At 54.2% G+C, this 11,598-nt stretch overlaps 1 protein-coding gene across 1 annotated transcript; it reads left to right on the top strand.

Annotated features, from left to right (window-relative positions):
• The first annotated feature begins 293 nt into the window (after positions 1–293).
• On the top strand, positions 294–11,559 carry ODAD3 (outer dynein arm docking complex subunit 3). Its single transcript, XM_061422239.1, has 13 exons — positions 294–998; positions 2,572–2,693; positions 2,801–2,878; positions 4,886–5,056; positions 5,625–5,726; positions 5,827–5,952; positions 6,163–6,285; positions 7,041–7,193; positions 8,917–9,077; positions 9,164–9,389; positions 10,200–10,358; positions 10,987–11,071; positions 11,219–11,559. The coding sequence occupies exons 1-13, from the start codon at positions 758–760 to the stop codon at positions 11,335–11,337; spliced, it is 1,866 nt and encodes a 621-aa protein (XP_061278223.1). The 5' UTR covers positions 294–757; the 3' UTR covers positions 11,338–11,559.
• The last annotated feature ends 39 nt before the right edge of the window (positions 11,560–11,598 follow it).

Raw genomic sequence — 11,598 nt, 5'->3', positions numbered from 1 at the left:
TCCAAACGCACACCCTTCGGCTGCCCCTAAATAGGAAATTGCGGGGGGGGGGGGTCCTCCCGCCCACTAGTCCACCACATACACGAGGCTGGGGCAAAGGTCAATATCCACCGCGCCCCCCTGACCCAGCAGCCAACGGTTTCTCCTGCAGAAAGGAAGCGGAAGTGTGTGAGAATCGTCACGTCCGGCATCACGCTCCGCGCTAGGGACGGCGGGTCTTGGCTGCCATGTTGGGAGTGGCATGTGGCAGGCTCGGAACCCAGTCGGCCATCTTGCATAGGACTGAAGCCTGAAAGGGAATAGTTCTGAAGGTTCGCGCTTAATGGCGGCGCAAGGTGCCTCCATCTTGGGAGTGGCGGGTTCTGCAGCCGGAACAGAAAGTTCCTGAAAAATGCCCGCGAAACCCCACACCGCCGCCCCCGGTAGAGTTGAGATGGAGAGGTGGGGAGGAAAAAGGATGAGCACGTGACTCAAAAGTACCCTCCCCCATCTTTCTGCGGACTGCTCTGCTCGGGTCCCCTGCAGGGACCGCCTCTCCGCTCAACGTCAGCCAATGAGAGTCGTAGACTGGAACGCGGGCTGTTTCCATGGGAGCGCTGGAGGGAGGCGGGGAAGGTTACCTAGCAACCGGAGATGCGGCTAGGTCCCGCCGAGCGGTCGACAAGTGCATTCCCAGAGCCCGAGGAACCTGAATTGACGGATCCTAGACAGAGGCAATTCCCCTGAGCCCCAGAGGCCCTCGACCTCAGCCCCAATCATGACGTCTCCCCTGTGCTGGGCGGCGGCCTCCAACGCCATGCCTTCTCAGGACCAAATTTCAACCCCCTCCAAAGTCAAGGCCACTCAAGTTCAGCTCAAGCCCTACCGCTCTCGAGGCAAGGGCTTGGTGCCTGTCTGGCACTCACTTCATTCCAAGGCAGGACCCTTGCATGCCAGCGAGGGGAAGTCCGCTGTGAACATGCAGGTGGCTGAGTTACAAAGGAAGATACAACTGTTAGGTAAGATGACTCCAGAGGGCCCAGAGTCAACAGCCCTCCGACCTGGCAGGAGTTCTTTCACTAGCATTCGTCCAGGTGTCCAGTATCCGGAGGCAAAAATTCATGCTTGGTCATGGTTTTCCTCATCTTATACAACTTATACAACTTTTCCTGAGCTCAGAACCGAGTGAACTGTATTTCATACTTTTACGTGTGTGCGTGCCAAGTCACTTCGGTCGTGTCTGACTCTGTGTGACCCTATGGACTGCACCCTGCCAGGCTCCTCTGCCCATGGGATTCTCCAGGCAAGAATACTGAAATGGGTTGCCATGCCCTTCTCCAGGGGATCTTCCCAACAAAGGGATCCAATCCACTTCTCTCACGTCTCCTGCATTGGCAGGGGGGTTATTTTACCACCAGTGCCACCTGGGAAGCCCCTACTTTTATGTAGTTTCAACTTTTCTATCATGCATGGGAGGATGAAGGATATAGATTCTAGAGGCAGATTTTCTGGGTTCAAATATACTGGCTCTACATGTGCTATTAATAATTGTTTGATCTTCAGGGACCAAGAATAATGTAATTGCTCTCAGTTTGTCCAACCATTAGACGAGGATAGTAACAGTACCACCCCATAGGTAGTTGAAATGTGTAGAGTGCTTAGAACAGTGCCTGGCACAGAGTAATACTATGGAGTGTGAACCAGTGGTTCTCAATGGAATCGGGCTATTTTGCTCCCCAGAAGACACTTGGCAATGTCTGGAGACATTTTGGTTTGTCACATTGTTTGGCGGCGGGTGGGGGGCGGGTTGTTACTGGCATCTAATGAGTAGAGGTCAGGGATGCTGCTCAACATCTGATGATGCACAGGACAGTTCAACACAGCAAATAATCATCTATCTCAAGTGTCAGTTGTCGCTTTGTGGTTAGGAGGTAGTGTTGCATAGTGGTTGAAAGTGTGTGCTGGGGAGTCTGACTGCTTGTGAACTGGAACAGTCTAATACGCATGAGCCTTCTCATGTGTGAAATGGGTATAATATGGATATGGGTATGTACATACTGGCACATCCTATGTGATACCTAGAAAATGATTAGTCCATCCCTGGCTTTCCAGTGGTTAAGATGCTGTGCCTCCACTGCAGAGGGTGTGGGTTTGATTCCTGGTTGGAGAACTAAGATCTCACATGCAGTGCAGTACAGAAAAATAAAAGAAAATGATTAGTCCAGCATCTCGGCATGCGTGCTAAGTCACTCAGTCGTGTCCAACTCTTTGCAACCTCGTGGACTATAGCCCACCAGCCTCCTCTATCCATGGGATTTTCCAGGCAAGAATACTGGAGCCGGTTGCCATTTCCTACTTTAGGGGATCTTCCTGGGCCAGGGATCGAACCTATGTCTCCTGAATCTCCTATACTGGCAGGTGGATTCTTTACCACTGAGCCATCTGGGAAGCTCCAGTCCTGCATCTAATACATAACAAATGCTCAGAGTAAAATATTGTTATACTGTTGATACCTACTACAAGGTCTTCCCTCTGGGAAGTGCCTCCTCCCGTGATGCTCTGCTTCTGCCTGCCCACCTCACATGACCCCAGAGGGTGACCGGAAGGCCTTTTATGAGAGCACCCAGTGGAACATCAAGAAGAATCAGGAGACCATTAACCAGCTCCGCGAGGAGACCAGGGTACTGCAGCTACAGTTGACAGCCCTGCTCCAGGTGAGGTGGACGAGGTTCCAGGGGTGGGGAGGCAGCGTCCCCAGGGGATGCTCTCAAGGAGAGGGTGGCCAGAATTTGTAGTGTGACCTGGGCTCTCCTCCTTGCAGGGAGATGAGAAAGTGGTCCAGGCAGTGATTCGAGAATGGAAGTCAGAGAAGCCGTACCTGAAGAACAGGACAGGCCAGGTTTGCCCCACTCCCATTCCTCTGACCACCTCCCTTCATTTCTAGCCTGGGTCCCCACCTGACTCCCTGACCCCCATCTCACCCTCTCCAATCCCTTCTCTACGCCAGCTGCCATTAATTTATTTCTCAGTCTTTCTCACACACTGACCACATGCCTGGCATGGCTTTAGGTATTGGTTGCTGTACGCTGAAAAACACAGACCATGTCCCCACTCCCCAGAGTCTCATCTTAGTGTAGAAAGCAGACACTGCCCCCCCCCCCAAGAAAGGAACAATAAACATAGAAAGAAAGTGATTTCCAATGGTGACAAGAGAAATAAATACAATAAAACAGAGTGGCTCCCTAGAGGTGGATGGGGGTTAGGGCTTTTCCTTTAGATTGTGAGCTGGGGATCTTTGCTTTCTCTAGGAAGGTGATATTTGAGCTGAGAAGGGGTCAGGCAAGTAGTGATCTGGGGAAAAGCATTCCAGACAGATGGAACAGCAAGTGCAAAGTCCCTTGGGTAGGAACAAAGGTAGAGCGTTGGAGACACAAAGGAGGTCATTGTGGCAGAATGGGAGTGAGTGAGGGGGGCTCCATAGGAGGTCAGGTTAGGAGGGTCAGCAGGGGAAGAACCTTGCATCAGGCTTTGCTGCACGAGTGCAGATTTTATACTAAGAATCAGAGAAGTGAAGGGACTTCCCTGGTGGTCCAGTGGCTAAGACTGTACACTCCCAATGCAAGGGACCCGGGTTCAATCCCTAGTCAGGCAACTAGATCCCACATACCACAGTTAAATATCCCATGTGCTACAACTATAGACCAGGTGCAGGCAAATAAATATATATATATATATATATATATATATATTTTTTTTTTTTTAAAGAAAAGAAGTGGAAAATGGGCTCCGAGGAGGCAAGAGTTAGAAGCCATCCAGAGGAAGTTATCAAAGTGAAGGATGATGCTGGCTACTCTAGGGCAAAAGAGGTAGAAATAGGAAAGAGATCTATCTGGCTCAGTCACATCCAACTCTTTGCGACCCCATGGACGGTAGCCCACCAGAATCCTTTGACCATGGAATTTTCCCAGCAAGAATACTAGAGTGGGTTTCCATTCCTCGTCCAGGGGATCTTCCTGACCCAGGGATTGAACCCATGCATGTACTGCACTGCAGACAGATTCTTTACCACTGAGCCACCAGGATCTCTCTGGAGGAAGCTTTAAGACAGAATAGAGAATTGCTAACAAACTGGGTATAAGTGGGAGAGAAAAAGAGAAGATGAGGATGACATGAAGGTTTGGGACTTGAGCACCTGGAAGGACGGAGTTGCCATGAGCTGAGATGGGGAAGATTCAAAAAGGGCAGTTTTGGGGAAAGATCAAGGATATACTCAATTTTGGACAAATGGTTTTGAGCTTCCTGTGGAGACATCTAGAAGGCAGTGTAGATATGGATATACGAGCCTCAGGGGGGAGGCTAAATTGGGATGTCTTCAGTGTAGAGGTGGGGCTTCCCAGGTGGTGCTAAGTGGTAAAGAACCCACCTGCCGATGCAGGTAGACATAAGAGACGTGGGTTCAAACCCTGGGTCAGGAAGATCTCCTGGAGGAGGGCATGGCAACCCACTCCAGTATCCTTGCCTGGAGAATCCCCATGGACAGAAGACCTGGCAGGCTCCAGTCCATAGGGTCGCAAAGAGTCGGATAAGACTAAAGCGACTTAGCATGCACTCATGCAGTGTAGACGTGACTCAGAAAACCCGAGACTGGATAGGATCAAGTAGTATGTGTGGTCAGATGAAAGAAGAGCCTCTTCAAAGGCAAAGGAGATGGGTAAGGGGCAACCAGGGCGGTGGCTGCCCACCTGGAAACCAGCCCCTCCCCCCCAAAAAAAGAAAATCTGCAGGAGAAGCGGGATCAGCCAGGTTTCAGATGCTCTACCAAGAGACGAGAGATGAGAACCAAGATGTGGGAGAAGGAAGGACTAGGTGGGGGTTCAGGCCCCTACTGTTGCTTCCCTCTCTCCAGCAAGCCCTGGAGCATCTGGACTACCGGCTGAACGAAAAGGTGAAGCAACTGAACGCTCTTCGGCACCAGCTGGGACTGCGGCAGAAGTGGCTGGAGGAGCTCCAGCTGCAGCACAGTTTGCGCGAGCTGGAGATAGCCGAGGCGCAAGACAGCAACACCGAGGTGGCCAAGGTAGGGCCTGTGGGTCTGCAGAGCCCTTGATCCTGCAGGAGGCACTGAGAGGGGAGGGATCCAGCCCAGGCTTGCTTCCCTCTTGTTATTGTTCAGTTTGCTCAGGCGTGTCCAACTCTTTGAGACCCCGTGGACTGCAGCACACCAGGCTTCTTTGTCCTTCACCATCTCCCCGAGTTTGCTCGAACTCTTGTCCATTGAGTCAGTGATGCCATCCAAACTCATTCTCTGTCACCCCCTTCTCCTCCTGCCTTCAATCTTTCCCAGTATCAGGGTCTTTTCTGTGAGTCTGTTCTTCACATCAGATGACCAAAGTATTAGAGCTTCAGCTTCAGCACCAGTCCTTACAATGAGTATTCAGGGTTGGTTTCCTTTTCGGATTGACTGGTTTGATCTCCTTGCTGTCCAAGGGACTCCCAAGAGTTTTCTCCAGCACCACAGTTCAAAAGCATAAATTCTTCAGCAGTCAGCCTTCTTTATGGTCCAACTCTTACATCTGTACTGGAAAAACCATAGCTTTGACTATACGGACCTTTGTTGGCAAAATGATGTCTCTACTTCCCTCTAGACCATGCGGAACCTAGAGAACCGCCTGGAGAAGGCCCGGATGAAGGCAGAGGAGGCTGAACACATCACCAGTGTATACCTGCAGCTCAAGGCCTACCTACAAGTAGGGATCAGGTTGACTGGGGGTAGGTGGGGGGCAGCAAATGGGAGGGCCAGCCAAGTTAGGGACATCAGTCACAGGCTCACCCATCTTTCACGCCCAGGAGGAGAGCCTTCACTTGGGGAACCGGCTGGACTTTATGGAGGCTGAGGTGGTGAGGACGAAACACGAGCTGGAGGAGCTGCACCTAGTGAATCAGGAGGCGCTCAACGCCAGGGACATCGCCAAGGTGCCAGCCCACCGGCCCCTGGGAATCCTGCCCTTCCACTGCCATGGTCTCCTGACCTCAGCATCTGAACCCCAGCTGCCCCGAAACCCATCCCATCTCTGTCCCAGGACCCCACAACTTGCCCCAGTTGTCTTGAGTTGGGCCTGCAGCCCTGGCCCAGAGCCCCAGTAGATGCCAACAGGTCCTGTCGTTCCCCCGTCCACCCTCCAGAACCAACTGCAGTATCTGGAAGAGACCGTGTTCCGAGAGCGCAAGAAGCGCGAACGCTACCTAACCGAGTGCAAGAAGCGCGCGGAAGAGAAGAAACTGCAGAACGAACGCATGGAGCGCAAGGTGGGCGCACCAGGATTACGGGCCTGAGATCCCAGCCTGCTCCTGCTTGGACCCGGACCTGCGGGGTCCCCGCCGCTCCCCTACATTGGCCCAGGCCCTAGACCCTTCGGCAGTTCGAAGTTTCTCCTAACTCTGCCCCCAGCTCCCCATATGCCAGGGCTCTTCCCATATCCCTGACCCCGCCCTCCAGCCCTCCCCTTACTCTCCAGGGGTCCTCATCCTTCCCCGCCAAACTTGCCCATATCCGAAATTGACCCCGCCTCTAACCGGCCCCTTACCCGACAGGCCCCGCCCCTACGCTCTTGACCCGCCCGCTGACGCTGCCTCTGAGGCCTCCCTCTAACCAAGCACTCCTGACCCCTACCTGGATGCCCTGCATGCGTGCATGCTAAGTGGCTTCAGTCGTGTCCGACTCTTTGCGACCCTATGGACTGTAGCCTGCCAGTCTCCTCTGTCCATGGCATTCTCCAGTCAGGAATACTGGAGTGGGTTGCCATGCCCTCCTCCAAGGAGATCTTCCCGACCAGATCTGGACCAGATCCCGACCAGAGATGGAAACTGCCTCTCTTGTATCTCCTGCATGGGCAGGCTGGCTCTTTACCCCTAGTGCCCCCTGGGAAGCCCCGACTTGGCCCCAAGCTTGGGCCCCACCCCCTTCATGAACCCGGTCGGGAGGTATCTTCCCAATGCCCCTGGCCTCTGCCCTAAGCCCTCAGCTGCGGACTGACCAGACCCTGACCCCCATCCATGAGCAGACCCAGCGTGAGCACGTGCTGCTGCAGTCTGACGACACGCTCCAGGACAGCATGTACTCCAAGGAGGAGGAGCTGAAGCGGCGCTGGAGCATGTACCAGATGGAGGTGCTCTTCGGCAAGGTCAAGGACGCCACAGGCGTGGCAGAAACACACGTGAGTGTGCCCTCAGCCCTCAAGCTCCCAGATGGCCTGAGCCGACCCTGGGAAGCCGACGCACCCAGCCTCCTTTTTCTGCCCGGTCAGTTCCTCAGTGTACAAAAAAAGACACCCCTCCCTCCTTCAGCTGCTGCCCCGTTTCTCTGCTACCTCTCACAGCAAAAGCGACACGAATTATCTACACTGGCCACCATCCTCTCTTCTGTTCCTTATTTATTTTATTATTATTATTTTTTTTAACACACATTTGCAGTTTATTTGAATATAATATAGCTTTAAGAGTTACTTATAAAAAAAAAAGGTAATTTTTAATTTTTGTTGCTGCTGCTGCTGCTAAGTCGCTTCAGTCGTGTCCAACTCTGTGCGACCCCAGAGATGGCAGCCCACCAGGCTCCCCCGTCCCTGGGATTCTCCAGGCAAGAATACTGGAGTGGGTTGCCATTTCCTTCTCCAATCTTCTGTTCCTTATTTAAAAAAATAATTTTGTTTATTTATATTTGGCTGTGCTGGGTCTTCAGTGTTGTGTGGGCTTTTCTCTAGATGCTGGGAGCGGGGCCTGCTGTCTAGTTACGATGCTCCATGGGCTTCTCATGGCAGTGGCTTCTCTTGTTGCAGACCAGAGGCTCAGTAGTTGCAGCCCCTGGGCTCTAGAGCACAGGCTCAGTAGTTGTGGTGCACAGGCTTCGTTGCTCTGCGGCTTGTGGGGTCTTCCCAGACCAGGGATGGAACCCATGTCTCCTGCACTGGCAGGCAGATTCTTTGCCACTGGACCACCAGGGAAGCCCCTCTCTCCTGTTCCTGCATACACTGGCACTGACTTCTTTGGCATGTCAGCACTAGGAGAATGGGCAATGTTGTCTTTCCTCTCCTGTATCTTCAGTCTCTATAGCAGGGTCTGGGGCCCAGTACCAGCCTCCATCCCAGAGAAGCTGGGCTCCTACCCTGGGGCCCGCACTTGGCAGCATCTTCCTCAGAATTTTCTAAGACTTTAGGTCCCCGGCTGTGAAAGTGTGAAAGTATTAGTCGCTCAGTCACATCAGACTCATGGCGACCCCATGGACTATAGTCTGCCAGGCTCCTCTGTCCGTGCAATTCTCCAGGCAAGAATACTGGAGTGGTAACCATTCCCTTCTCCAGGGCATCTTCCCTATGCAGGGATTGAACATTGCAGGCAGATTTCTTTACCATCTAAGCCATCATGGACGTCTCTGGCTGGTCAACACTAATTCCCCTGGATCCCTGTCTGATCTCTCTGTTTGGGGAACTCTCCAACCCACCACTCATCTCATGGGGGTTACCCCCAAGGAGTTCCAGGACTTGGATGTATTAGGTCATCTGGAGCGCTGTGGCCAGACATCTTTCCAGAAATTGGCCTTGGGGGTGGGTTGGTCCCACGACCAGTCACATTTTCTCATAGGAGGGGGCGTTGTTTGCACATTGATTTTGGAAAGCAGCTGTGCTCACTGCTGTCGCTGCCCCAACATCTGATTTTGGTTGATTGATTTTCCTTATATAGACAAAGAAGGGCCTGCAAAAATCATTCGTTCAGGGTTGCACACCCTTAAGGCAGCCCTGAGTCCAAGGCTCACAGAGTGCTGAGACAGCATTATGCAGAAGCCATCATCAGCTCAAGCGACTTGTCCCTCGCATCCCTGGGAAAAGAGGAACGGGACAAGCCCCTGGCTCTGACGGGTCTGTCTGGCCCACCCCTCCCCCTCAGGCAGTGGTGCGGCGGTTCCTGGCCCAGGGTGACACCTTCACGCAGCTGGAGATGCTGAAGAGTGAGAATGAGCAGACGCTGCTGAGACTGAAGCAAGAGAAGCAGAGGCTGCAGCAGGAGCTGGAAGACCTCAAGTACTCAGGGGAGGCCCTGCTGGTGAGGTGAGGCCCCATGGTGCCCGGTGTGGGTAAGAGTGGGGCCAGTGTGGTCAACAGTGCCCCAGTGGTGGTCTCCCTGCTCCCTACAGCGAGCAGAAGCGGCAGGCTGAGTTGCAGGGGCGCCTCAAGATGGAGGAGCAGCGGCGTGCTGATGCGCAGAATCAACTGGACCGAACCATGAGGGCCTTGCAAATTACCAAGGAGGGCCTGGAACACCTGGCCGGCAAGCTGAACCACATCGTAGTGGCAGGTCCCACCTACGAGGAAGGCTCACCTGGAGCCTCCCTAGACACGAAAGGCAGTGCCACCCCACAGGTGGGGTTCCCACCCTGAAGTCCACTCCAGAGAACCCACCCCAGGCCCTGTTCAGGATATGAGAAGCCTGAACACATGGGAAACCCCAACCCACTCCCGAGTCTCCACCCCCGATCTCAGGAGGCACCCCCTTACTACTCAAGAGGCCCAGGACTTCAGAGATCCCTGTCCCATTTCAAATCCCACCCCCATGGGAAAGTCCCATCTAGCCCCCCAATACACACTCAAAATCTAAAAGATACCCTGCTCCAATCCCGAAGCAGCCATAGACAAGAGAGGCCCAACCTACCCACTGTGGAATCCTATTTCTTTTCACTTTCACCAAAAACTTTATTGAAGAAAGTATTCACCATTTTGTTCCACTACTTTCTGCCATTTTTCAGTTGTCATTGTTGTTTAGTCGCTCAGTCGCATCCAACTCTTTTGCGACCCCATGGACTTTAGCCTGCCAGACTCCTCTATCCATGGGATTTCCCAGGCAAGAATACTGGAATGGGTTGCCATTCCTTTCTCTAAGAATCTCATTTCTTAAGAAGGTCTTCCGGCAATGGCCTCTCTCCAGTTAATATCCCAGCCTGCCCTCTCACTAGAAGGCTCCCCCTCCCTTCCACCATCCCCCTGCCCATCCCTTGGCTTGGGTCTCTGGAGTTCAGAGGTGTTGCCTCACAAGCGTGGCCCTTGACGGCAGAGTCCCTACCCCACAGAGGGTAGCACCACTCCGGTGGATGGCCCCCAACTTCAAAGCCCTGCCCCCTGGGTGGGGCCTCCCAGGGGCCCCGCCCCTCCCGGCTCATCCGGCTCCGCCCCCAGCCGCAGGAGACCGGACGCTCTGTCGGAAAGATGGATCCCAAGGTGGATGACTATCTGCCCAACCTGCTGGGCCTGGTGGAGGAAAAGCTGTTGAAGCTGCATTCGCAACTCGAAAACCACAACGTGCCAGAGATGCTGCGCCACATCGTTGACCGCGAGGTGCCCATTCAGCCAGGGGCTGGGGCGGCAAAGGAGGGGTCGGGGCAACCCCCTGGAGGCCAGGGAGGAGGGTGATGGGCCGGGAATGGGCCTTAGGGACAACAGGTGAGGTTTAAGGAGCCAGGGATGAGCCAGGAGAGTTACTAGAGGTAACTCTGATAACCTGGTAACTCGGCAGACCAGAGGTCAAGACAGCAGGGTGAGGGGTGGGGGGTGGGAATCTGGGGTCTGCTCTCTAGAGGACAAAAGGTGGCACCTAGAGACCAGGGGCGGGCCTGGGGGGCAGGCTGGGTATCGGGGTGCACGCTGAGAATAAATGCTGCACCCAAGGAAAACTTTACTAGAGTGGGCAGAATTTCCCTGAGGATCCAGTGGTTAGCGCCCTCTTCGCTTCCAATGCAAGGGGCGCGGGTTCGATCTCTGGTTGGAGAATTGGATACCACGCTGCATGGCACGACCCCTCTCAAAAAAAAAAAAAAAAAAAAGGCAGAGGAGTGGGCAGAGGTGTTGAATAGAGTCGGGGAGTCGGGGTACATCTCAGAGGGGGATGGGGAGAAGGAGAGGGCACGGACCTCGCTACACCCCCTGCTAACTCACACACATCTGTCCCGCTCCCTCCTCCCCCTAGTTCTACGCCACCCTCGAGGGAAAACTGCCGTCGTACAACACCCGCATCGCCCTGCCAGTCGCAGGTCACAAGGACAAGTTCTTTGGTCAGTACGGGCAGGGAAAGGGGGCGAGGCTGGGAGCCCAAGCAGTGCATCGGGAGGTGGTCAGGAGCCGGACATATAGGGCCCAGGTGGGGATGGGGTGGTACAGGCCGGGGAGAGAAATCTGATCCGGGAATGGGAATCTCTCAGACGAGGAGGAGAGTGAGGAAGATGACAGCGACGTGGTGACCCGTGCGGCGCTCAAGATGCGTTCCCAGAAAGTAATCGAATCCCGCAGCAAGAGGCGCGGTCGCTCACGAAGGTCCTAGACGCGCGCTCGCGCCCGCCTGGCGTTTCCGGGCCCCTGCTGCGGGGGCCCACGGGGCCCCTTTAAGGGCTGAACGCGGCCCGGACAGGGGAGCGAAGCTGGCAGGCGATGCCCAGAGTGAAAAAGGGGGCTGGGCCGCCGGATGTTCCCACAGTAAATTTCCCCAGGCTGGTCCACGCCGGTCTCGGAATCGCGCAATAAAGGTCACCGACAAGCCCCTTGAGTATTCGCCTCTCCTTGATCCTGCACCGCCCCATAGACG

The sequence above is a fragment of the Bos javanicus genome, chromosome 7 (assembly GCF_032452875.1).
Source record: "Bos javanicus breed banteng chromosome 7, ARS-OSU_banteng_1.0, whole genome shotgun sequence".
In the NCBI taxonomy this organism is placed as follows: domain Eukaryota; kingdom Metazoa; phylum Chordata; class Mammalia; order Artiodactyla; family Bovidae; genus Bos; species Bos javanicus.
This window is presented reverse-complemented; position numbering and strand designations above follow the sequence as displayed.